Below are 26,284 nucleotides of genomic sequence, written 5' to 3'. Positions count from 1 at the left end.
GAGTGCTTCCAGTTCTTCTGGGCAGAAAAAAAAATGCCATTCCTGCCTGAAAAGTCAGATAGATAGGGCCAGTGTTTGCAAATGCAATATATCTACAGTGTGCCACACTTATCCTTAATTTCTTCTCTAAAGAGAAGAGAGTAATCGGGGATCCCAGACCTCGGAAAAGGGGTTGATTTGAAATAGTTGGGATGAGCACATTGCTCCATTGAGGTGGTAAGGACAAGTTTATTGCAGCTGGTTGCTTAGCAGGTACTTTGGTTTTTCATGGAGTGCTGCAGGCATTTGATATAAGGGTGCTGACTGTTGGCTCTGACATGGCCTTCAATCTGCCTCTTCAAGGCAGGAATGAGGTTATGTGTATTCAGTGAGGGGTTTAGCCACAGGGAAGATCTGTCCATTTCAATATATCACTCTAGCTCTTTAGTGTCTGAGCAATAGCTCTTACTTTGGGAGTGCTTTGGACTGGCTTTATTGTTTATCTAGATCAGAGGGTAATAGCCTCTGTGTTAGAAAAAAAATGAGGTTATGGGCAACTGCAGAGGAAGAGAAATAATGAAAAATGTTTTTGTGTAGACCACAGGTGAGTAGAAAATGCATTTGAATGCATATATTGACAAGAACCCCGTGGATTTAATGAATTCACCGGTCCCAGTGCTGTTGACACCTTTTTCTTAGCACATTTCTCAAACTTTTCCCTCTCGCTTGAAGGGGGAAGGAGCCTCAGGACTTTGCCATCTCTTTCAGTCTCAGCTACTTTCTTTGCACTGTAATTACTGCATAGAGAAAGAGCAGTCATGAAAAAAGAAGGAAGAAAGCAAAGCGAGATGAAAATGAAGAAAAGCAGCCAAAGGCAGACCTTGTCCTCTCGGATGAGAGTGACTTGTCTGCTGTGTTGCTGGTGTAGAAGATGAAGCCTGGGTGCTTGTTTGTGTGAACCCTAAGCTGCCTTCCCTGCTTTAAGACCTTCTGCTGGACAAGAGGGAGGTGTTGGATGTGTGTTATTCACCCATCCCCTTGTTCCTCTCAGTGGTTTGCAGGCTGGCTTGCCCAAGTGGGATGTATTGGCTGTGCCTGTAACACGCGTAGCATTGCTGCTTGGGTAGTAGGCATCAGTGTGTTTTATAGCTTTGGCTCTGGCTGTAACCAAATTCTTTTCCCAGCACAAACAGATGCTCCAGTGAAGTTACCAACCTGGAGCCAGCCCAGCTACCATGAATGTGGATGGCAGTGAGATGGTAGCTTTGTGAGCTAGTTACATTTTTAGGAGCCAGCCCCATGGGACTGGTGAGACAGGGAAGATGGCTGACAGGGAAAGAGTTTGACCTATGCAATTTGTATGTTGTCTTCTTCGTGGCAGAATGGGAGACTTTTCTAGAAGGCAGAGTGATGTGATCAGTACGTCCTACCTGTGTGTGCTGTCGTGTTTTCTCCCAAAGGAAACAGTGCACACAGTGTGGGGCTTTACCCTGGAATTGCTATGTGTGTAATGTGTGTAAATACATACAGGAGATGGGAAGGAGGAAAGGATACTCTGGTTGAAGAAAGAAAGTATCTTGCCCCAGTGCATGAGCTTTTTCTGCCTGATGTTTTTACCTTGGCAAGGTTTTTTTTTTTTCTATTTCACAGCAGCAAGGCTTTTCCCTACCTCGCTCCATGCTCTGCTTGCTCCATCTGTGTGCTTGTCTTTTGATGTCAGTCACGCTATCTGATTTGTAATGAGGAAACAACGCCTTTTTTTTCTGTCGCATCCTTCCCCCAGTCCTCTGAACACCTCAGTGCAGAAGGATTGAATTTAGCCACGGAACAGCAAGCAGCAAAGCAACCTCTCTGGGACTCTGCGGAGCAGCTGGCATTTGAGAAATAAGAGGCAATGGGGAACAACGTCTTTGGGGATCACAACAGTCAGCTGTTACACTCATTTGCTCTCCAAGTTTATGACACAAGGATAGCCACTGCTATGTTAGACAAATGCAATGTCACATCTAAAAGCTGGGAAGGTCTGTGTGGGCTTTTCCTCCATTCATCAACCAGCCTTGCTTGTTGTCACCGTTCTCGTGCTTCAAATGAGGAGGCACGTTAGATGGTCACTTAGGTGGTTCTGCTTATTATACCTGAATCAGCTGTGATCAGTTGTCGCAGTGCTTCTGGGAGTGCTGCTATCAGACTGCCTCTCAAAAACCCAGACATGGTTTTCTCCCTAGGCTCAAGACATCCAAGTCAAGACTTCTGGAGGTGGTGTCTTGTTTTGCTTGGTCCATTTGACAGTGGAGCTGTCTGAGACCTTTCTGATCATGTATTTTTGGGGCTGCACTGACTTTACTGCTAGGAGATCTCGGTATTTGCCCTGTGATTGTCTTACCATAGGAACATAGCTTTGGCAGAATTTTTATCAGGTGGTACTTTTCCTAGATTCAATGTCAAATGAAATAGCTACACCAAGACTTAACCTGGATCTCACACAGCTTTGATGGAGACCCTCTGCTTTCCAGCTTTTTCCTCTTTTCAGTCGATTCCTGCTGCTGTCTGGTTTTGCAGGGAAAGGGGAGATCGGTTCTGTGGACCATGGAGGTGTCAGCCTGAAGGACACTGTGTTGGCTGAGCTCTGCTCTTGCTGATTTATTCATGTGTCTGGCTCAGCTGTCTGCATTTGCTGTTGCCTCAGGAGGGATTTGAAACCTCTCCTTTATAGACCTCAAAGGTAACAGTAGTAAAAGCATATTCTGAGACACAGTACAGGACTGAAGGAGAGTGTGGGCACGCATGGGGTCACATCTGTATCTTTTGTTATTCTGCATTCCTCCAATCCACAGAAGAATTTTTCTTCAAGGAATAGACTTTTCTGAACCTCAGCTTTCACATCTGCTGGTGGTTCTCCTGAAAATGATGGCTTGCATTTGCACTACCTCAGTCCGTAAGCACGAAAGGAGACAGGAGCTCAAGAAGACAGCCGGGCAGACTTGGCAGAGACATCTGTCATTTCGCATAACACCCAAGCTTCCTAAAGTGGGTCAGTAACTTTGCAAGTCACAGACATCTGGAAACTGCAGTGACATGGATGAAGTCTGCTCGGCCTTCAGGCTGGCTTAGGCCTGTTCAGACAGAAGGGAAATGGTTGGCAGGAGGAGCACCTGCAGGGCCTGAGGTTGGCCATCCCAGTGCTCAGGATCCTGCTGTACCTGGCTAGCTGATGCAGCCTTTTGGAGCTGGAAGAGTTCCAGGCAAAGAAACAGGATGCACAGAAACAGTGTTTTTGGCATTGTTCATGTCAGGTGCTGAGGACTGAAAACACAGCAGCCTTTTCTCTCCAAAGATCAGACTGGAAGAAAGCCAGTGTATATCAGGCATTCACAGTTTTTCAGTCTTCAGGATTACGGATTAAGTCAAATTTCTTGTTTCAGTGCTAGGTAGCCTCTGGCTTCAGAGGCCCCATCAAATTTGAGACTGTGGGAAGCATTTCCTACTTAAGATCAGAATTTACTTTCCATGCCTCTGTTACTAAGCTGAGCAGGAAGCCTGGTAGGAAACACTCCTGGAAGTATTTGCTTGTAGGATTTGGGTACCAGCTCTGTTGGGAATGTACTGATTTTTGCAAAACTTTCTTTTCCAGAAAGTGTAAACTAGTGGATCCTGGGAAAAGCTAATCCCCTCTGAGTTTTTGTCCATTAACCATGCTTGTGGCAACTGCTGTTACTCAGTTGATTACTGTTACTGGTTGCTCCTTCGCTCTTATTAAATGGCATTTTCTGATTGCAGTCTGCTAGATGGTTTCTTGGCTTTAGTTTTGCTCATGTAATAACTCCTGCTTTCCTGCCAGCTCCAAATTCACTGCCTGGGGTAATGCTTTTTGGCTGTTCGAAAATGGATATGAAAAGGTGTCCATTTAATTACACAATATCTCAGTATAAATTGCCTGCATGCATAGCGTGGGAGTCTGTTCCCTGCTGCAAATTAGCTTCCCTGCTCTCTGTCCATTTTTGTTGGGGAGAGATGGGATCCATGTTCCTACTGACGCCAGTGCTGGTTTTTCACCCTTATTTGTGCTTACCCCCATATCCATTGGCACAGAAGTTCTGTAGGAAACCTGAATGATGTTTCTGGGGGAATGTATCTGTGAGCAGTGGAATTAGTAAAGCTTTTTGTCCTATGCTACTGGCCCTACCAGTTGAATTCCTTAGGGCTTGTTAGGGTTTATTTGGATGTTGTAGCAGTGCGAAATTGCTCTGAAGACTCCCAGATACCTAAAAGATGTTTGAGTTAATTTTGCAATCTTCTCCTCCAAGACTCCTTGGTAATAGGAAATTATTTTTCACTCCATCCACCTGTTTCCATTACATTAACATTCCTGAAACTATTTCTCTTCTGTCAGATGTAGTAGAAATTATGCTGTGTAACCTAGCATATGTGAGCACAGAATACATTTTCTTCTTTCTGCAGCAAGTCAGGTTCAAAAGACTTTTTTACCTTGCTGGTGTTCTAGGGTGGATAGCATAAAAAGCCATCCACACGCAGAAATGAGGTGTGGAGCAGATCTGTCTGCCTCTGCCTGTTGCTGAGTGGGGCCTCATGTGCTGAACGTAAGCCCGGTTTTCAGTAATTGCTGTTCCCAGAACTCAGCAGGCTGGAGGCGGGTGGAAGGAAGATAAACATCAGAGTTCAACATCCAGACAAACACAGCAGAGCACACACAATAAATACATCCACCCCAAAATGCAAAAACATCAGAAGAGGTTCCTGCCCCCAGGGCCCCGAGCAGAGCAGGCTCAGGCAGGAGAGCAGCAAGATGAGGTGAGTGCTGTCACAGCAACCTGCCCTGCTCCTCTGGCCACCTGGCTCTGGGTAGGCCTGAAAAGGCATGAATGTGAGTCTCATCTTGTCTCGCTGTTGCTGCAGTGTAATTTCTTCTATTACCAAGTGAGAGAGGTGTCCAGGCATAAGGATTTCATGTAGTGCTGGGATATCTGTGATCTGGTACCGAGATGAGCACCTTGGATGTGTGGTGTTTGGGGTGTGATTGAGTTGACACTCAATGTCTGCTCATCTGTTCCTTTGAGGCAGGCTACTTCTCTTGCTGGCTGTGCTTTGTGGTGGAGTAAACAGTAGCGTTGTGCTGCAGAAAATGTATGGGAGGATCACATCTCCTAACTTCCCCAATACCTACCCAAATCACAAGGAGAGAACGTGGAATGTTACTGTCCCCAGAGGATACGCTGTCCGCATCTACTTCACCCACTTCAACCTGGAGCTGTCCTACCAGTGTGAATACGATTACGTGAAGGTATGTGTATGGCAGGTGGATGTGTGGCCTGCTGCATTCTTTAAAACTGTGTATGTGTGATCCTGGCCACGTGCAGGACCAACAGAAATGTTGTAAGCAGTTGCTTCTAGTATGCTAGTGAAGTTCACGCTCAGTTGATTTATGAATGATGTGTTTATGGAGGCCTGTGTGACCATGATTGTCACATTAAAACATTTAGAACTTGGGGGTTTTGTGCTCAAAAAATTCTGAAATTCCCCTCTTGTGAAGCAAAAAGTTCGAGATGTTGCCCAGGACAACATTTGAGCTTCATTTTTCCAAAATTCCACTGTATGCTTTAAATTAACATGTAGTGCTTTACGAAGGAATAATGGGAGACTGCAAAGGTGTAAGCGATAGTCAAACAAGATACCTCAGCTTGTCCAAACGTGCATTTGCAACCCTTGCTGTCTGCTTTAGCTAGCTAATGTGAGAAACGATGTCAGGAAAAAGAGATACTGGCTCTGGGAAGTGCTTGCATGGTGAGCACTATCCCTGAAATGTTTGTGCTCCGTGTGCTTTAGCCTAGGCAGCCCTGTTGCTCATTTAAGGCCATCCTACCACTGCCTCAGTTTGCTGTTTGGATAGACCTGGTCATATCAGTGAGGGAGCTGTGTACACAAAAAGCTTGCAAAGGTGATGTACTGACAGTACTTTAGCATCTGATGGAACCAAATCAGGTGGAATTGATACTGTTTTGGAAGATCTCATTTTCATTATTTAATACGAGAAGTTGCTGCCATTCCCATGTTCTTGCTGTGGTTTTCTTTGGGCAGGACAGAATACCCATTTCTGCTCATCTGTAGTATGTGCAATTTTGTCATTACCATGACCCGTGCATCAGAACATTTGTCTTGTATTACAAACACAAGATAAATGAAGAGCTCAGACTGTAATAAGTGAATCATAGAGCACATGAGTCACTAATTTAAAGAGAGCTTTTGTTATATGTTTTGAATCTATCAGTGTATGAAACCTTTTTACCCCAATTATCTCTCGCTTTGTCCTTACTTAGGTCTCCTGTACACAAAGATTTCACTGTCATTGAAAGTGTGAAGTTTACAAGAATTTTATGTACAATAAGCAAAGCATGGTGCTGGTAGCCCAGGCTGGCTTCACAGCTTTGTGGGAGGCCTCTGAAAAGAAAAGGGAGAGAAACACATAGGCTTGATTCACAGAGAGCAAGGAAAGTCCTCGTGTGTCACTGTATCTGGGTTAATTTCCAGAAGCACCTTTTGAGAATATCCAAGTCTAGAAATGTCTTGAACCTCCTTTCACATTCCATTAAGCACATGCTCTCCAATGCATGGCAGCAAAGCTCTGTGATCATCTGGTAAATTTCTTTTTTGCAGCTAAGCTCCAGTGGGAAGACCTTGGCTACACTATGCGGACGGGATAGTACTGACACCGAGGAGGCTCCAGGCAACAAAACATACATCTCTATTGACAACACCCTCATGGTTGTATTTCGATCTGACTACTCCAATGAGAAGCCGTTCACAGGCTTTGAGGCCTTCTATGCTGCTGAAGGTAAGAGACCAGCCCCTCTTGTAGGTGAAAGAGAAACAGCTGTGGGGGGGTTGGTGCTTCCATGTGTTCACACACACTGTGGCTCTTGTTGTTAGATGGGAGAAGGCAGTTTTGTATGGAGATGTTGCTCAAAGTGAAACAAAGTTAAAGGGTGTTGATTGCCTAATTCTTCTATGCTTCACCCATTAGATATTGATGAGTGCAAACAGCTGTTTGATGGTGAGCCCCTCTGCAATCATTACTGTCACAACTATGTCGGGGGCTACTATTGCAGCTGTCGGATTGGCTACATACTGCATGAAAACAAGAGGACGTGCACAGGTGAGTTCTTGCAGATCAAGAGATACTTTCCTGTCTACAGCATCCGCCTAAACTTAGTCACAACACTAGTATCAAAATCAAAGCAGCCTTTTACTATTGTTGCTTTTAACATCTCCTATGGGCCTGGTGCAGCTGGAAGGAGCTGTAGGGGCTTGGGGCTGTGAGCAGTGACTGTGGTTTGTTGTGGGCTAATGGCAGCCATGAGGGCAATCAACATTGTGTCATAGCAAAATGGTGCATTGGCCAGTGGCTGTCAGAGTGTGAAAGTAACAGTTTTTGGCTACTTCTTAGTCAGCATGCACCTGTGTTCAGCTTTGGACAGGCTGAACAGAGAAGCAAGAAACTCATTGTCTGCTGCCCACTACAACTACAGACACTTCCCAGCTTTATGGCTGCCAGTGCAGCCAGCCTTGCAGCACTGAGTATCTCATGCTATCTGGGTACTGAGGGACTGAGTGTTCTGGACCTGAGTTAGTAGATGTGCTGAAAAAGCTTAACAATCAGATTGCCAAGTCTAATGGAGAAAGATTTTGCTTACTGTCCCTGGAGGGACCTAGGCTGAGGAGCAGTGCAATCTGCTTATCACTGACACCAGATACAACCAAATAAAATCATTCAAATAAAAGACAAGGCCAAGCACAAGTCTCTTTTTCAGAAGGTTATACAGCATGAGATTTATCCAGATTCCTGCCTGGCTGTGTTGTTCAGTGCACAGCTGGGGAAGGCTTATCATTTGGTAGGCAGGAAAGTCTGTCTGAATCAGCGCAGTGATCAGCTCCTCAGGATTCACTTTGTCTGCAGTGAATTGTGTGCCTACACATGCTATCAGATTAATCCTCTGTGAGTGCAACTTTGCCCACCTAGAGCTGAATCCTGTCTGAAAAGAACCAGCACACAATGCTCACAAAAATTGTCATAATAGGGAACACGGTTTGTGCTTCCCAGTGCTGAAAATCAGACCTGGCTGTAACTTACAGTGTTTAACTGACATTTGGCTTCCCACCTTTACCCCATTACAACCCTTCTCCAGCCATGACTGTCTGGTCTGATGCAGAATTCAAACTCTTCATGTCTTCAGTGCATTAAACAGACCTATTCATTGTTCACCCTCTCCTTCCTAGAGTGCTGGCTTGTAACAGAAATGTATTGGTGATATGGAAGGGCTGGGCTACAACGCTACTGAGAGGTGGAGCCATGCACATTGGGAATTGCTATGGCACAGCTGATGAGTTGGAACTTGTTCACATTTTGGGGGGGCCTTCAAATGAAAGTTCCAGCCCCTGGGCTGGGCTGCAAAGCAAAGGTCTGTAGATCGTCCTTAAGAGATGAAGGCAAAAGCTGCCCCTTTGATTTTGGTCCCTGCCTGAGTGCTCTGATACTGACAGGCTATTTTTTTTTTTTTTCCTTTATTTTCCAGCGTGAAATAATTAAGCTTCTCCTCGCTTAGGCAGAGATGGATACAGATGTGCTGGAAAAAGCTGGTTTGCCCTCCCCTGTGGCCTTCCTGTTGCAGTCCAACTAAGGGGGCTGCAGGCTTGTCTTGTTTCCTTGCCTCTCAGACCTCCTTCCTCCAGCCAATAAAGAGGCCATTATTTGTTGAAAGCTCATGGCATCCTGTGGGCATTCATTTTCTTGCATTTCCTGTGTGTCACTAGTGAAAGAAGGAAGAAGATAATGGAGGCTGATAAAAGAAGGCCTCTGGCCATATCTCTGTTGTGAACCCAGTCTTATTGCTGAAGTTTATTCTGGTGAACAAAGCCTCAGAGTTACAGGAGTTTGCTAAAATGATGTGAATGTCACCAGGGCAGCTTCAGAGAGAACTTGTGAAGTCAACAGTGCCCTGACCAAAATAGGTGCAGTGCAAAGGCATTGTGGCACTAATAGGTTCTGTCTCGTTTCCTTTTGACTGTACTATCTTTGGGCAGGGGCCGTTTTCCTGCAGCACGTTGGAGGAGTGTCATGCTTGCTTCTTTGTCAGACACTACAGTTCTCCAGTTCTGTGGAGGGAATTATGATAATTTCAAGTGAGAGCTGAACATGGCAGAGCTGAGCAGCCCAGGTGAATAGCTGGTAGAGAGATGCTGCAGGAGGCTGATTTGGGGGATTTGTGCAAGTGATTACCAAGACTTACTTCTCTGTGCTTAATTTTGTTCAGAAGCTGCTTTATGATCACAATGAATCTGTGACCAAAGCATCTTGAGTTTTTGTCATGGTTCAGTGGTACAGTTTATGATCCACATTCCTTGAGATACCTAATAAGCCAGTGACAACAGAATTGCAAATTTTGAGGGGGTCATTTTTCAGAATGAAGCCTCTGGCAAATAGCTCACTGCAGTTCTAATAAAATATGGCCTGAGCATAATTGAGCACTCTCTGGACATCTCTAAAGCATAGACTGAGAAGTCAAGGAACAGTATTTCTGCTGGGAAATGTCCAGAAATTATTTGATCCTTTTTGTGCTGAATAGATTATGACTTTCTTCCTTGCAGACTGATGGATAATAAAGATACTGCCCTGACACAGGGCTCTCCCAGCAGCTGCATTGAGGAGGTAACGAGAAAAGTAAGGTCCAGTCTAGCTTTCTTCATCTTCAGGCTGCAAATTTCCTATGACTAGCACAGGGTATCTTCTTTTGGGTCAGTTAGTTTTGGCCATGTGAACTCAAGAGTTTATTGGTGATGACTACACATTTTCCAAACCATATGGTGAAAATCCCCCATCAAAATTAGGAATCTGAAAGTAAAGAAGAAAGGTACAGTAAAGCACGAAGAATTACCAGTTCTGTATTATTATTATTTCTTTTTATTTCATTATATGTCCCTTTGCTTCTTTTATTACTAGAGGAGGTAACACCACCTTTGGAAACTGTACTGGGTAGTTATACGTAGTGTTTTTCTATCTCTATGTACATGTATTTATGTGTACATATTACCAAACAATGTTCTCATGTTTTTATGAGGAGCTTTTGCCTAATAATATTCCTTCAAATGTACTCTAGGGAAAGAAAGTTATTGGTCGTTCCTGTAAATAGAAGCCAGGTGATGCTGCCTTCTAGCTTTGAGCTTCATGTAGGGGAATCTAACTTCACCAACCTGTGTACCTCTTCTTTGTACAGTAGATCCCATGTATGCTGAAGGAAAAAAATGGTTTTGTAGGTAAGGAAGGCTTTGTAGGTAGGGAAGGATTCTGATGCAGAATTAGCATTAGATTTCAGTTTTTTTTCTTATGATTTCCTTAGGGCATTAGGGGTGTAAAGATAGTACTTGTTATGTTGTGGCATGTGTGTTTAGGATAAGACTTCACACGGAATCTTTTTCCACACTGAAGGCTTTTATTCTTTTATTCCTTTCTCTTCCTGTCATTGCCTCTAGACTGCTCTTGATGCTGTAGAACAGGGACAGATACTATCAACATGAGGAGATGTCAGTTTTTAAGAGGAATGGATTTTTTTCCACTGAGATGGCTGTGAGCTATCAACTGCTGAAGTTGCATATCAGGTAGGTTTTGAGGTTCTTCTTAACCTGGGCTTGCAGCAGGTAGAAGGAAGCATTACAGCAGGACCTGATGCCTGCTGTAGAAGGGAAGAGACACTGTGTGTCACTGGCAGTACTGTAAGCAGCACCTGCAGCAGCTCAGGAGATGCTTTATTCTCATATAGCCATCAAATGCTTCTGTATTTTGAGGCAGAATCAGTGAATTACAGAAACATGCATGCAGGGGAAAAGAAACTAAACCTGCTGATAATCCTCTACAAGTACAGCATGAAAGGAAAAGATTTAATTCCCATTGTAGCTCAACTGATATCTGCTGGTGCAGAGCAGCGTGCTGTTAGGCTGAGTTCAGAGCAGCCAGAACCTCCGTGTGCATTAGTCGAGCTCTCTGTGTTTCTTTGGACCAAGAGGGGCCTTTCAGCCAGGATTTAGTAACGAGAGTGCTCAATTTATGCAGGATAAGCCTTTATTTGTATTTATTGACTAGTTTACTCTGTGCCTTGATAAGTTTTGTTTGAAATCATAAGACAATGAATTCAGAGCAGAGCTCACACAGGCAGTCACTGTGGCGATGGATAGGTTTATGTCAAATAAGATTAGTTGCACATAAATTGCAGGGATGATGGACAGAGAAATACCGTTTGTTTCTCTATGCCCCTAACATCCTACTGAAATCATTGGGAAGCTAAAATCTGAACTCTGCTGTTAGTTCTGCATCAGAGTCCTTTCCTATTGCCTACAAAGCCATTTTTCCCTGAGCGTGGGATCTGCTGTGTAAGGGAGCACACTCAGATTGGTAAAGGTAGATTCTCTTGCAGGAAATTAATGCTAATTTTCAAGGTAAAACAAACACACAGGGGTACCCATATGCATCGTTACTTGTGTTATGGTATTGTAGTTGTGCTAAGAGTCACACAAATGTAAAACAAAAAGAGAACTTTTTTACACATTCCCACTTTCCAAGTGATCACTTACATCCAAATGCTTCCCGCAGTAGTAAGGAGTGCTGTTGCTCAGGTGTAGGGAGGAAGCTGGTTTCTTTGCCCAAAGTAAAAAGGCTTAGAATCCTGGCTAATGACATCCCCAGTTCGTTAAGACACTGATGTTCATTTTCGCATTTAAAATTTGGTCCTATTCCATTAAAATTACAACCTTAAATCGGATGGTTTACTTCAGATGACAGTCTGTAAATAGTGACTGGATAATGGCTTTTTATTTTATTTTAGTTGAGGGAGGCTTGCACAGTGTATTTGATGATACGATTCAAGCGATTTTCCTCTTAGAATTAATTCAGCATCACGGTGTTGCAAAAATATTCCGGTATTATCAGCCAGTCCAGCGTTCCTCATCAGCTAAAGGATTGCTCATACAGCTTTTGCAGCTCGTCATAAAGGCTTTGTTCCCAGCTGATCAAAGCACCACTTCACAGCGATCAGATGCTGTCAACAAGCAGAGATCCTCAGGGCACTTGTGGCTGTTCCTCCTTGCTGCGGCAGGGAGCATTTGTGGCTCCAATTGTGTCTGCAAGAGGCACAGCTGGTTTTGCTCAGAGAATACAATTACATTCTAAACGTCTGGCAGCAAAGGCATTAAAAAAAAAGAGCTTCATTCAGAGGCCTCTGGAACTGAGGTGCTGATAGCTGTCCTAGGGCTCTGCACGCTCTGGTGCAGGAGACGAGCTGCAAGTTTAACACCTTGGAATGTTTTGAGCTTGCAGCTATCGCACTCATTTCTGAGCACCAGCCCTGTGCCCATCCAAGCGGTGCTTTTGTTGGTGTCCTCCCCCACACTGCTTCTGAGGTGGCAGTGCTGGATAGTGCCTGTGCTGCAGTCCTACCCGAGCAGGGAGAACACAGCTTTCTCAGCCATCACAGGTGCCTACCGGTAGAACGTGTGACTGTTGCTTCCCTTCAGAGGTCATTAAACTGTGGCTCTGAAACTTTGACAAGTGTAGAAAAAATGCACAGCAATTACCCAGTGTGGCTGGAGTGAATAATATAAATGCCATCATTTTCCATTACTTTTTCTAGCCCAGTGTCAGAACCAAGTTTTTACTCAGAGAACTGGAGAAATTGCCAGCCCTGACTATCCAGCACCTTATCCCCCATTCAGCACCTGCAGCTACAATATCCAGGTAGAAGATGGCTTTCTGATCACATTGGAATTCGTGGAGACCTTTAATGTGGAGACACACCCCGAGGTGCTGTGCCCCTACGATGTACTCAAGGTAAGGTGGGGCTCCCTCACAACCTTTGAGACACCTGGTTCCTATTCTGCATCTTCCTCAGCCTGTGTCTTGCCACGTTCGTTTTGTGTCCCTGTGTCTCTCCTCACTCGTTTCTTCTTCCCATCCCTTCAGTTTTGTCGTTGTGTTCTTTCAGCACCTTTCTCCTTTGGGAAATTCACCCAAAGAACAAATGCAAACACGTGTTTAATGACCTGAAAGATTTCAGATGATCACAAGCTTTGCCTGTATCCCAGTGGTACTGGGGGGCTCAGATAAGTCTTTTCCATTCTCTTTGCTTTTCTATAAATGGACCCAGTGATCACTTCCCAGGAATTCCATAGCAGTTAGGATGCTTGGAGAAAAGGCCCTCTGAGGTATTGCAGTGGCAGGCTGTCATTCTAACTCCCTGCCTTTCCTTTGTATGCTTTGCAAGAAAGAGCCATTCAAGTTCAAGGAATTTAAAATTAGTTTGTTCTTGTATAAGCCTCATGGGAGGAGCTGTAAATATAGGGGTGGGGATTTTTTTGTTTTGTTATTGTTTTTCTGCTTTCTTTTCAGATTGAAACGCACAAAAAGCAGTTTGGCCCGTTCTGTGGAAAGACTTTGCCTGCAAAAATTGAGACACAGACTAATGTTGTAAATATTACTTTCATAACTGACATGTCAGGAGCACACACTGGATGGAAGGTGAAATACACAGCAGCAGGTGGGTAGACCTCTATCCAGTTCTCAAATCCAGACTGTTTCCAGAATTGAATTCTGGAAAGGCCTGAATAGCACTCAAACAGCTATGCTTTGAAACAGTAGTTTCACCCTTGAATTTCTACCTTATTGAATGTAGCTCCCAGTAGTTACTTTTGAAACTGAGTTTTAAGAGAATTCCAGGGTTCGTGCTAGTCTTACAGTTAACCTCTAGTTTTGGTATAAGGTGTTATTTTAGGGAATGAATTTCCCACCTGGACAAGAGGTGGGGTGTGTGTTTAGGCAGCAGATGCTCTGGGTGAATCCTGCCAGCATAGCCTGGCTCTGTGCTGGCTGCTGCACAGCCTTGGTGTCAGTCCACAGTTCTTCCTTCTGTTCTCAGTAGCTGTAGATCTGTGCAAGTGAAACAATGTAGAGGTAGGGTTGAGAGGTGCGTTTATTTTTATATTATACATAAAATATATACATAATATATTTTTATTCCTTAACAGCCTTCAGCAGTAAATAGCAAAGTGACTTTAAGGGCAATTTCTCGTCATTCGGTGGCAGGTTTGCCGTGCCCCAGTCCTGAAGCACCACCCTATGGCCGCATCGCACCAGTGCAAGCACAGTACACCGTGGGTGACCACTATGTGCTCTCTTGCGACATTGGATACGTGCTACTTGAAGTAGGTGAACCGTGCCATTGTCAGCCCTATTGGGATTAATTTCTCAGGGGTTAAACGTGTGGGTGCCTTTTCTCATTAACAGTTTCTGTTGCTCACATACAACAATTCTGAGATATTTTCAGTATGCTCCATTTGGTAGCTGTTGTCCTTGATACCCTTCCCAAAGAATTGTTTCTTGGTATGCCTGTGTACAGGCTGATGTTCTTTGAACACTGGAGATTAGCTTATAATTATGCTGGAAGAATGAATAATTTTATAAAAGATTTCAGGAAGTAAGTGAGAATTTATTTTCTTTCATCTGTTATTGCAGCTCTTCTGGGAAGTAACAGCTAGTAACTTGGTCATTCCCACTGAACACAGCATTTCACACTTAGTCCTCAACAGCATCCTACTTCCTAGCAGGAAGGCTGTTCTAGGCTGCATATGCACACAGCAAAACTTCACAGTCATGGTTAAGCGTCTTTGTTTTAGCAGACTCTTCTCAGTAATTATTTTATACTCTGTCTGATTTGCACACATTTAGTGTTTATGTAGAAACTGCGAATAACAAAACTGATGTGAGGGGTGGTGTTCAAGAGGCAGTGGGGTGTAAATAGATGGATACAGGCTGCACTCCGTGTCCCTGCAGTGCACTGAGCGGCCCTGCGTGTCCATACTAGAGAGCAGGCAGCTGTGAATGGTAGAACTGCTACCTACAGTAGACACAAATTAGTCTCACGTTTCTAGATAGGGTAAGCTGTCCCTCACATTATCAGCTGTTCCCTGACACACTGAAGAGATTAATAGTGGCAGTATAGGAATTATATACATTTAAACAGTATTTCTAGTAGAGAGATTTTAAGCAAATAAAAATCTAATTACCATTTTTTCCTTTCTGAATGAGCAAATAAATGTGTAGGTGGTGCTGTTTTGCTGTAATTTACCCTCTTAATTTGATGTGAAATTAATATGACCTTTTATTTCTATCCATGTTTCTTGGAGAATGAAAATGTTGTGATGTCTTTTGTAGCAGAATGTCAAAAGAATGCTTCTTGGAACAAACCAATGGCAAAGTGCATCAGTAAGTCTATGTTAATATTTGTGAACTGGGAAATTTCTGTGTCAATATTTGTTTAAACAAGACAGGTTTTATAAAGAGAACAATACGTATGGCAGTATGAGAAACAGTTTCTTTATGCTTGCTAACCATTCCCTTCCTTGCAAAAACTAAATGTACTTTGACAAGTTGAAAGATTTTTCAATTTCTGCCATTCTTTAAAATCTCTAAAAGGCACTGGTGGTTATATATTAAAAAAAAAGCGTGGTTAGGTTGACACTGAACCCACTGGCTTCTAGTATTGAATACTTACTTACATCTTTTGTACTGCTTTAGTTGTTGACTGCGGCCAGCCTGAGGACATAGACAGTGGTGCCATTATGTACCTCACAGGGCCTGAGAAGACAACCTACGGCGCTGCCATTCAGTACCAGTGTGCAGCCCCCTTCTACACCATGAGGGCTAACAGCAGCGGTAGGTCATAAACATCGCAGAGGTCAAGGAACTTCTCTTTCCAAAACACGGTGAAAGGCTGTCATCTGTGGGACGTATTACCTGTATTTTTAAGAACTTTTACCTAAGCATATTGAAATGTTCCCAGGCGGTAAAATTCATGATCAGCTGTAGGCTTAACCCATTCTTACCATTCTCCAGTTAGCAGTATTACATGCTTGTGTGGTAGCAAAGGCTGCAGTAATGTTTGATCCTGCAAACAGCCAGAGGGGAGGTGATACTTCTCTTAAATGCAGTAAACAGTGTAGGAGCCCTACACTGTGACGATGCTCTACAGGTGTCAGGACTCATGAGAACTATGTGCATCTCTTCTGTTCACTTGTTCCTGTTTTTATTGTCTCTGTGAGCTGCAGGTAAATATATATGCAGTGATGATGGATTTTGGAAGAACACCAGGGGAGAAATAACACTGCCTGTGTGTGAACCAGGTAACGCATGGATTACTAAAGTTGCTGCAATTAGTGGTTATGGAAGAATCATTAACAAACTGCCAGCTAGTACTCACTGCTGTTGGTACAGAGACAACTATTTTTTACAAGTCTTGGTCTTATCTAAGGCTCTCTATTGCTGCTAGCATTGGAGTTTAATGCCATCAACTCAGTTCCCTTGAAGAGAGTAAAAAGCTGAACCTTCAATTTATCCCAGCTCCCTGCAGTTTCATGGCTAACTAAACTCTTGTTGCCTGAAAATTGCTTGGAATCGCTTCTGACAGAAAAATTGAATCACTCTCCAGAAGTATTTGAGAGCAGAAAAAGCCACTCTTTTTTTTTTTTTTTTAATGCTCAAACTGCTAAATTACACTGTAAAATTACTCAAGATCAAAGAATGACTTTTGGGAGAAACATTTTACAATCTAAAAGCCTAATTGTTCCTCTTATCTTTTAGATTAGAATGTCCATATATTCCAATTACTTTAATTTACATTCAGCACAAATGCATTTAGTTCTCTATGCCCAAATTCTTCAGCAAAACAGTATCTCTTGATTACAGAACTTTTCCAAAAGCTGTATGTTGTACCGACTAATGAAAAGTGTATGCTAAAATCAAATATTCATTTGGAAGCAATTCTATCATTCAAAGTAATCTCGGAATTACATTTAGAATCATTAACTTAATTTTACCCATGCCAGAGTAATAAATCAGTGTCCAAATCTTAAAACATTATTACTGCGTTCATTGTTTTACAGTTTGTGGGATGCAAAGAACTGGAGCTGTAGAACGTATTTATGGAGGAAGGAGAGCCAACCCTGGACAATTTCCATGGCAAGTGATGTTAATTACTGAGCATGGAGAATTAGGAGGTGGTTCACTTTTGTATGACAGCTGGGTTTTAACAGCTGCTCATGTTGTAGCTGAGCAAAGAAATCCCTCAACTTTAAAGATTAAATTGGGGATTTTGAACAAATATTCAGTTCACTATGAGGAAGTCCAGGCAGAAAGAATTTTTATTCATGAAGGTTACAGAAATGATCTTGTCAATTTTGACAATGATATTGCATTAATTAAATTGGAACATAAAGTCCCAATGAGTACCACTATCTCACCCATTTGTTTACCTGGAAAAGAAGAAAGATTTCAAATGAAAGCCGATGACATAGTAACTGTATCGGGTTGGGGAAGAACTGAGACCAGGAGCTCTTCCGTGGTACTGCTGTACACTGAATTGATGATTATCAACCAAAAAGAGTGTACAGATGCATATGCAAATAAATCACACAACGGCAATCCTCTTGTGGTAACAGAAAACATGCTGTGTGCTGGAGTTGAGGAAGGGGGCAGAGATGCCTGCCACGGGGACAGCGGAGGGCCACTCGTGCTCTTGGATGTTCAGACCAGAAAATGGTTTGTTATTGGTGTTGTGTCCTGGGCTTTAGACTGCGCTGTGGCAGGGCAGTATGGGGTCTATACAAGAGTAACAAGTTATATTCCTTGGATTGAAAGCATCATTACAAATAACTCCTAGTAGACTTTTATTGCTAATTCCTACCAGCTTTTCACTGGTTCTTGGATTACATTACACAGACTATTTAAATACTTCAAGAACAACACAAAATCCTGCATGTTTATTATTAGGCTTACCTGTTCTTTAAAACAAAGCAAAAAACAAAACCAAACACTTGAGCATCAATTTTCATTTTTGTTTTGTCCCAGAAATTGTTAAAAGACCATTAAGCGTATGACAATTTTGTAAACTTAAACAAACTTGAGACTTTTAATTACTCTTTAAAAATTCAGTTAATAAAATCTATTTTGTTTTCTCTTAAATAGCTTTGTGGATTCTTGTAGGACTGCGGCATTACCAGCTAGCGTTTGAATGAACACCTCCAGAGAAAGCAGGCAGAGCAGCATTAAGGTACCTTAAGCCATGTGTAGTGGATGGGTAGTTAAAGAGTCCCAATAGCCCTACATACCTGGAGAGCACACGTACAGAGAAACCTCTCAGGCTCCCTAGGTTACGGCTGTACTGAAGTACAGGCACAGCTGCACAACCATAACCTTAAAGGCCTTCATGCTGTCAGCTGCAAAAACCATTTCTCTTAATATAGCTTTCAAACAGAACAAGTTTTCACATTCAAGTATATAAAATACTAATATCACTACAATCAAGAACTACTTGAGAGTAGAGTTAGATATTTTCTACAGTAACTGATTCTTACCAAGCATGCCCAAATGGTATATCCTTTTCTGATAATGTAAAGATACTGTCTCTTTTATCTCACATTCTCTTCTTAGTTCAATTATTCTAGAAAGTGAAATACTGAAGTCTTCTTAAAAAAAAAAAAAACAAAACAAGACTGAACACTTCAATATGTAATCAACAGTATTTTATTTACTCACTTATAAACACTAGAGTATGCAAAGCAGTTAGAAAATATCACTAAAACTTGAAAACTCTTCGAAACCTTCAAGGATTTTGTTTGAGGGTCAGGAAAGTCTGAAATTATTAGGGGACTATTCAGCACCGCCAACCCACCTCTTAAAGCCTAAACCTGGGCTTAAGACAATTTAAAAAAAAATGAAGCCATGCTAATCACAAAAACTTACCATAAAGTTCCTTGCAGGGATGTCACAGTTAGTCTTTGGAGGTCCAAGAATACCATTTTTAAGTGTTACTCAGCAGAAGTAGCTGGTAATAGTGCAAGTGCTAAAATGCAAAATTCACAATGGTACAGAGTTTGGATATTATTCTGACTTAGGTGCAGAAAAAAGATTTAAGCAACTTTTTGCAGTGGGATATGAACAAGCACACGATTAGTTTTCAGCCTGTTTTTTGCAACCCCTCTTCAAACCACTTAAGGTATACACTGAGACCCAGCTGATTTAGTATTGCAATTAAAATGGAAAACTAACAGTAGTGCAGCTGTTTAGATGGTCTTCTATTCACAAGCACTGATACTCAGTAATTGAGTTCTAGCTCAAAAAAAACCTATTAAACTGTGTTAACATCCACACTCTGAAGTTGCATAGCTACAGCATAGTGGTACATTGTGTAAAAACATGGATCAAGCTTTAGTGGGTTGCAAGTGCAGATAGCTTCAACAATTCTTCAAGTTCCTACCACCAGAGGAAATAATTTTCCAGCAGTTTGCACTGAAAGATCCTGCTCTTTGTTAAGAAGCTGCCTCTTATTTGGCCCTCTGCACTCGCAGTAAATCCATTTTTTTCAGGTAAGGCTTCTGTCAAAGTTATGTACATTTACTAATGCTTTATTTAGCTAGGAAGTCTTTTCTGTGACTAATTCTGAGTTTACAGTTGTCTTCTGAGCTAGAAGTGTCACAGAGCCCTACTTCCCACTGGGGGGCTGCTCTAAAAATACACCCCCACAGGAGGTGCCGTGGATGTCAGTACATCTGACAGTGTTTGTTTCCCCTCCATCACACTTCTGATAAGAGCCCCTACTCCTAAAAATAGAAGTAACTTTCCTCGGTACAGATGCAAAGTGGAGGGAACTGCTTACCATTCTAGGTGCGGATACCCAAACTTGTGGGAACTGGATTTTAAATATCTACGTATCACTGAACAGTGCAAAAATGCAGTGGGTTAAGTTGGGTGTCAGGTAGCGATACGTGGTGGCTCCATTTGACTTGCCAACTTTTAGAGCACGTTTATCTGAAACGAACTGAATTGCTGCAAACAATACTTTACAGAAGTTCATCTCAAAAGGGTAAAATTAATTAACTGCTATGAATTCTTTGCATTCAGGGCTGCAAAACAAAGACACATATTACTTAAATCAGTTTTATTTAAGAATTTCCTACAGTGACAAATCTTATAAAAAGCATCCAAACACGGAACTGCAGCAAACAGCATTCTTAAGGTATCTTACACAGCAGAGCTTCCACCCTCAAGAGGCACACTGAGCTCACCAGTGATGTGCCGCAAGAGCTACTGCCAAGCGCATCACAAGCTCAATGTTCTCATCGCAAACCCCACCATCTTCAATTCACGTTGCCACACTTACAGATCATTAACAGAAAAAAAAAACAACACACACCATACAGCATTCACAGCAGTTGACATAAGGGAAAAAAAATACAAATATTCTTTTCACATAAACACATTCAGCTAATTGATTAACTAGGTATAAAACCCACTTAAAGTCTTCCACATATGGATGTCCTTTGAATGCAATAAACACTCGTACTTTATTTGCTATCATTGCTCTCTGCACACTCTCTCACCAAAGCCACAGGATTGAGAGACATCTCGCCAAGTAAAATAAAATCCCATAATGCACCACCAGGTCTCCGCATGCGCTCTCTTTTTTCTCGCTCATACCAGCCCTCTCATGCCTCGGCACCACCATCAATCCCACACAAGGTTTCAAAAGTTCAAACAGCCTTCTGGTTCCATCTCACAGCCTTGCGTTCATAGCGTTGATACGACTCCATGAAATAAAGAGTAGCGGATAAAAATGGAACACCCACCGTCTAAGACGCAGCATGTGCAGTGTGATGAAGTATTCTTGGATGAGAAAGCATGTAGACAGAAGTATTCCTAAGGCAGAATATTTACAGCACTGCTTTCAATGAAGTGCTTCTTCCATACACATTTGAAATGAGATGAACTGCGGAGATTAAATGAAGCCTTCATATCGTACTTTAGTATGGAGGGGAGACAGTGTTAAAAAAGAAAAACAACAACAAAAAAAACAAACGAAACAGAAAAACAACACTGAGTTCTCCAGTTGGGGCACTTGGAGATTCTTATGGTGGGATCAAATTAAAAACGAGAGGGAGAGAATGCTGTTTCTGACCAATGGTTTCCATTTTGAACATGCAAAGAATTCAGGTAGCCAGGAAACGAGGGGTAAAGTACTACAAGAGAACGCTTTCCTATTGATTGTAGTGTTAGTTTACCTATCAGGCAAACAGCAGTCCACTTCCAAACATTCAGTATTCCAACAAGTTATGTAACAAAACTTATAAAATTCCTTTTACCTTTCTTCCTCTTCCTTTTTTTTTTTGTTTGTTTGTTTTTTACAAAAGAAAGACATCAAAAATACTGCTGAATATACCGCACATTGAACAAACTGATTTGGAAAAAATTTATATGTAATTTACAGTATACTTACCACGCGTTAGAAAAATTTGATTTCCCACCAAAGAGTCAGTATGAGAGCCCACTGCGTCTACATTCCCCAGCCTGACGATTTGGAATCCATGCTTGAACCAAAGCCTCCGTTAAACCCACTGCTGGAACCCGCGTTGGAAGCTGAGCCCCAGCCTATTGCTGCTCCCGAGTTGGAACCACCATAAGAGTTATTTCCTGAGCTAAAGCCCTGATTCTGTTCCCGCTGCATGTTGCCTTGGGGCTGGTTGTTTCCCGACGGCCCTGACTGGTTCTGCTGGCTAGCCAGCATGCCCATCATCCCCCAGCTGCTCTGCAGGGCTGCCTGTGCTGCTGCCATCATGGCAGGGTTGATGCTAAAGGCTCCGAAGTTCATGCCACCGCCCATGTTACTGCCCTGGTTGTTACCCAGTCCTCCCCCACCTCCTCTGCTGTTGCCAAACCCCCCCTGATTCCCAAAACCTCCTGGATTACCACCAAACCTTCCACCTCTCTCTAACTGCCTATTGCTATTGTGCTTAGGTTCAGCATTGGATATATGTACGCTGATTCCTTTAATGATCAAGTCCTCTCCACAAAGAGACTGGGCAACCTACAAAAAATAAGGGATTAGTTAAATGTAGGCTATTATATTTTTTTAAAAAGAACATTTAGTAGTACAAGACAATATAAGCCCGTGTGAATCCTAAGCAGATACTTATTTAACCTGAAAAGAAGCGTATGTGTATATTTGAGGTGTTCTATCTTCATGTTTGCTACAGAACTAACTGCAGTATAAAAGCTGTATGCACAACAGCATCTGAGAACCTAACCTCAGCCAGGCCAACACCACTGAAGGGACCCTAAGGGTCACCTAGCTACTGAAACACAGGTTGTCTGAACATGAGGCTAAAATACTTTAACACGTACCTGATCATCTGCAAATGTAACAAAAGCAAAAGCTCGGAAAGGTTTAGGAATGAAGACATCTACCACTTCTCCATACTGAGCAAAGAACTGCTGGAGTTCATCTGCTGTCATGTCCTCAGTGCAGCGTCCAACAAACACTTTTCTGCTCCGCAAAGGCTCGTCAGGACTTTGCTGAAGAGAATTGAAGAGAAGTGTAATTAACAAATGAAAACTTTAACATGAAGACCACTGTTCAGAAGACTGATGATAAGGAATTTTGAACTGGTAAGCTTAAGACTTCCAAAATTCTGTTCAGAGAGCACGTCTGCAAGTTGGTACAGATGGGAACAGGGAAACAAAGGTAGTCAGTTACAGACAGTGACAAGGCAGTGCAGGACATGTCACTGTGCTGTACATTTAACTGCATATACACACGATCAGAAAAGACTCATTCTGATATTCCATAGTTTATATATTCTTGCCTCCTCTGTTCATGCATCAGACAAGATAAGCAACATACTGCTGGATGTTAATAACACATTATTTTGAACTTTATATTGGGAAATTGAGTCCCCAACACCTCTCATTCATTTCTCGTTCACCCACCTCATCTATGTTCTTTATCCTGGCTACTCAGACCCAAAAACCACAACCAGGGCTTTTATTAACGGGTTCATCTGCTCACTTCACACAGTGGCTAAAGAAGAGTAGTTGTGAATGTCAGGTAAAACAAAGGTAGTCATAAATATGAAAGTACCTTAGAGTTGGGAAGTTTACAGTCGCACCATCTGCCATCTATCATGTGTCGTTGGGACATGACTTTCACCTGGGTCTCATAATCCGTAAAACGAACAAAACCAAAACCCTTCGAGTGACCAGTCTTAATATCCTTCTTAACCTAGGATAAAAAAGCAGACTTTAAAACAGAACGCAGTAGCACCGTGCTTGTTCTGATGACATTAATGGTGTGCTATTTACCTATCATCTTCTGCATCAGCCTTGGTATTACCGTCACCAGGAAGGATGCATTCAGATCTCTGATTACCCCCTCATACACAACTACCTTTTCCTATGAAACTAACCCTACTATTACATAGTCACAGCACAGGCTTCTGACACCTACAAATTTAAAGCATTCTGACTGCTTTGAGCCCCAGTATTAGTTACTAAAGCAGCATGACCAGCACTGGGATATAATTATTTTCTAACACTGTAATGGCATGGCCAGATTTGCTGTATAAACAAAGCAACCACACATAGCTGCATGTGGGACACAGCCAGGTAACAAAAGGCAAAGATTAAGAGCGTTTCTGTGGCAGTGAGATCTTCCCCTTCTGGGAGGATAAAAAAATCCTGCATGAGAAGAAAACTGAAGCAAGCTTATATTTCAGCTTCTCTCAGCAAAGAGCCCCTAGGCCTGGCCAGGTCACCACAGCTGTGCCTGTCCCAGACAAGCAGCACCTAGCACGGTGCTTGCAGCTGGCACAGGAGATGCTGCACAGGCTATGTGAGGTAGTGGTGACACAGAGGCAACCTAGAGCATGGAACATGCTGTTCCTGAATTGATTTAGTAAAGCTCTGTTTCAAAGTCTGAAAAATAGACATGTACTCAGCCGCAACAATTAATAATGGTAACATAAATTAAACAGATCTTAATATACTGTACCCATTTGTCAGATCTGCATGGATTACCACTCCCAAATATTCCTACCTGTACCTACACCAGTCTGCAGCTACAAAGCTCATGGAACAAACTACCGAGGAACTGAGGCACACAGCTTCAGATCTGCTCTGCACGTACATGGCTCTGGTTCTTTCTACTGGCATCATCAGAACCCCAATTTCTACTTAACATCTTTCCTTACTCAAAAAGTATTTTACCTGCACCATGAGAACTTCTCCAAACGTACTGAAGTATTCCTTTAAGTCTTGTTCTGTAGTTTTCCAGGGTAAACCTAGGACAATTAAGTCTGAAGTCTTCTGTACTGCTCGCTTTACCTTCACGGCTGATGATGCATCTGTTTCATCCATTTTTCTCTTATTATCTGAATACAACGATGTACATTAGAAATTATCCTCGTAAGCTTGGAAACTGCTTCCACTAATCTTGAACAGCCTGGTATAAAACCAGACAACAATAAGAGAAGGTGCAGACTGCAGAAGAACATGTGCCAGCTGTTGGAGGTTATCATTATGACCCACAGCCAACTGTCTGCAAGCATGAGGAAAGAAAGAACTACCAAACCCTCCTCAAAAATGCATTCTGAGTTATTTTTGCATTAGTTCACTCAAGGACCACCCAGTAATGTTTAGAGTCCTCTGAGGAGGAGAACAAGATAGGTTTTTAACAAGAATATTTAACGAGAAGACCATTTCTAACTATTTTGGAGAGAGTGTCTTTGGTTGCTCTTTTCCTCAGCATTTGGCTCAAAAGGTAGCTGTGACCAAAGCGTGGCTTGAAGTGTCTGTGAGCACACACAGAGCCAGCAATCTTTAGAAGTTCTAATTAGGCTGCCGCTCTCCCAAGCACAATACAAAACTTTGTCATTCAAGCACTTCTGCAGCTAAAGAATTAAAGATTTGTGGGCATTTGAAAACTCAGCGGGCTCAACTTCACCTGCGGGATGAACACGAGTAAGATCAGAGGATTTCTGTCAACGCGAGGACTCGACACACTCGGACCTCTTGACTAAAAGGACGCTCGTAGGGAAACACAAAGGCGCAGGCACGAACCTTTCGGGTAGTTCACCACATAGACCAGGTTTCCCCAGCCGGCCTCGGGAGCGTGCAGGATGCCCTCCACCAGCCGCACGCCCCGCATGCACTGCGACACCGGGTTGCGGTACCGCAGCCCACACGCCCCAGGGAACTGCGCCGTCACGGTGGAGAGCAGCACCGTGCCGTCATCCTCCGAGGGGATCTCGATGGGCTCATCGTTCTCGTCCTCCGTGACCCGGATGTACTCCGACATCTTCGCTGGAAGTCACTGAAGCGTGGGAGAGAAACACGCGTAAACAACCGCCCGAGCAAAGCGCGCCGTCGGCTTTCGTCCTCAGCGCCTCGGGCCCGACCCGCGGCCAACACACAGCGGCACGGAGCGGCGCCGCGCACGGAACGGCAGCGCAGGGCAGCGCCTCGCCCCGCCCCGAACAGCGCGGGCCCCGCAGCGGCGCCCCGGGCCTCAGAGCCACCCGCGGAGCAGCCCGCGAGAAGGGCTCGGGACCGGGACCCGGCCCCACCGCCCGCCCGACCGGCGGCCCATCGGGCCCGACCCCGCCGGCGGCCCCATCCGCAGAGCCCCGAGCCGCCTCACCGGGAAGGAAGGCAGCGCCGCGTCCTCAGCCGTCAGCGCCTCCGCCGCGCGCCGCACAAAATGGCGGCCGCCACCCCCCGTGGAGGCCGGGCCACGGGGCGAACCACTCCGGGAAGCGGAGGGAAAGATCGGCGCGCCGCCGCCGGCCTCGGGGAGGCGGTCGGCTCGAGGCACGCCGCCTTCGAGCCGAGCCGGAGCTGCTGCCCAAGCTCCCAGAACGGCGCAGGCGGCGAGGACCGGGAACGGGGCGGCGGTCCGCGCCGCTGCCCCCGCGCGCGGAGGTGGTACGGGCCGAGCCGCGCATTGCGCGAGCGCGCGGGGGCTGCCGGGAGGGGCGGGGCGGGGCGAGGCGTTCCCGCCGCGTGCGGCTTCCTCACAGCGCGGCCGAGCGCCGAGTTGGGCGGGCGTTCGTTGCTCTGCTCTGCCCGGCCTCGTAAAGCGATTCGGTCACGGCTGCTAGATGTTTAACGTAGGTCATGCTGGCTAGTGTAGCACTGTTTGCTATAAAGGGCTTAATCCTTTGTAAGCCCAGTTTTTATTTACTTAAAGGGAAGTTAAACCTCCGCATACTGTATAGCGATCTCCTGAATCCAAAGCCATGATAGCTAAAGGACACTCGTCCTGCTGCTGCTGTTCTGGCTCCCTGAGGTAAAGCTGCCTCTGTGCAGGACTGTGTGCGTGCTGTGCTCACAGCCCAGCAGCCCCGTGTGCACAGCTGTGTGCAGGCA

General features: G+C 43.9%; 2 protein-coding genes across 4 annotated transcripts in view; one reads left to right on the top strand and one right to left on the bottom strand.

Moving 5' to 3' along the window:
- MASP2 (MBL associated serine protease 2) overlaps nt 1-21,289 on the top strand; it is a 29,551-nt gene extending 8,262 nt beyond the window's left edge. Inside the window, exons 1-11 of one of the 3 annotated variants that reach the window (XM_003212274.5) lie at nt 4,652-4,788; nt 5,059-5,278; nt 6,649-6,826; nt 7,016-7,147; nt 12,669-12,865; nt 13,424-13,571; nt 14,117-14,235; nt 15,217-15,295; nt 15,608-15,745; nt 16,138-16,212; nt 16,972-21,289. In XM_003212274.5, coding sequence (XP_003212322.1) covers nt 4,784-4,788; nt 5,059-5,278; nt 6,649-6,826; nt 7,016-7,147; nt 12,669-12,865; nt 13,424-13,571; nt 14,117-14,235; nt 15,217-15,295; nt 15,608-15,745; nt 16,138-16,212; nt 16,972-17,747 — 2,067 coding nt within the window. In that variant the 5' untranslated portion in view covers nt 4,652-4,783 and the 3' untranslated portion in view covers nt 17,748-21,289. Of the gene's footprint in view, nt 1-4,651; nt 4,789-5,054; nt 5,279-6,648; nt 6,827-7,015; nt 7,148-12,668; nt 12,866-13,423; nt 13,572-14,116; nt 14,236-15,216; nt 15,296-15,607; nt 15,746-16,137; nt 16,213-16,971 lie in introns of those variants that run through there. The other 2 variants (XM_019622453.3, XM_085242182.1) reach the window with 2 other exon arrangements.
- Nucleotides 20,010-25,826, bottom strand: TARDBP (TAR DNA binding protein). The gene is made up of 6 exons (XM_085242183.1): nt 25,557-25,826; nt 24,977-25,229; nt 24,125-24,288; nt 23,001-23,141; nt 22,265-22,435; nt 20,010-21,947 (listed from the first exon to the last, which is right to left on the bottom strand). Exons 2-6 carry the CDS (start codon nt 25,212-25,214, stop codon nt 21,417-21,419), a joined length of 1,245 nt encoding a protein of 414 aa, XP_085098309.1. The 5' UTR covers nt 25,215-25,229; nt 25,557-25,826; the 3' UTR covers nt 20,010-21,416.
- Nucleotides 25,827-26,284: the final 458 nt, after the last annotated feature.

Source organism: Meleagris gallopavo, chromosome 23 (genome assembly GCF_905368555.1).
Source record: "Meleagris gallopavo chromosome 23, MGAL_WU_HG_1.1, whole genome shotgun sequence".
NCBI lineage: Eukaryota > Metazoa > Chordata > Aves > Galliformes > Phasianidae > Meleagris > Meleagris gallopavo.
The sequence above is the reverse complement of the archived record's forward strand: the minus strand, read 5'-3'. Positions and strand labels throughout refer to the sequence as shown.

What these genes read in the sequence shown, in the direction of transcription:
- TARDBP (XM_085242183.1), bottom strand. Translation starts at nt 25,214, where the DNA reads ATGTCGGAGTACATCCGGGTCACGGAGGACGAGAACGATGAGCCCATC. An exon ending in TGTGGTGAACTACCCGAAAG is followed by an intron (nt 24,289 to 24,976) that starts GTTCGTGCCTGC and finishes CGTTGTATTCAG; the next exon opens with ATAATAAGAGAAAAATGGAT. An exon ending in GAGAAGTTCTCATGGTGCAG is followed by an intron (nt 23,142 to 24,124) that starts GTAAAATACTTT and finishes TTTTTATCCTAG; the next exon opens with GTTAAGAAGGATATTAAGAC.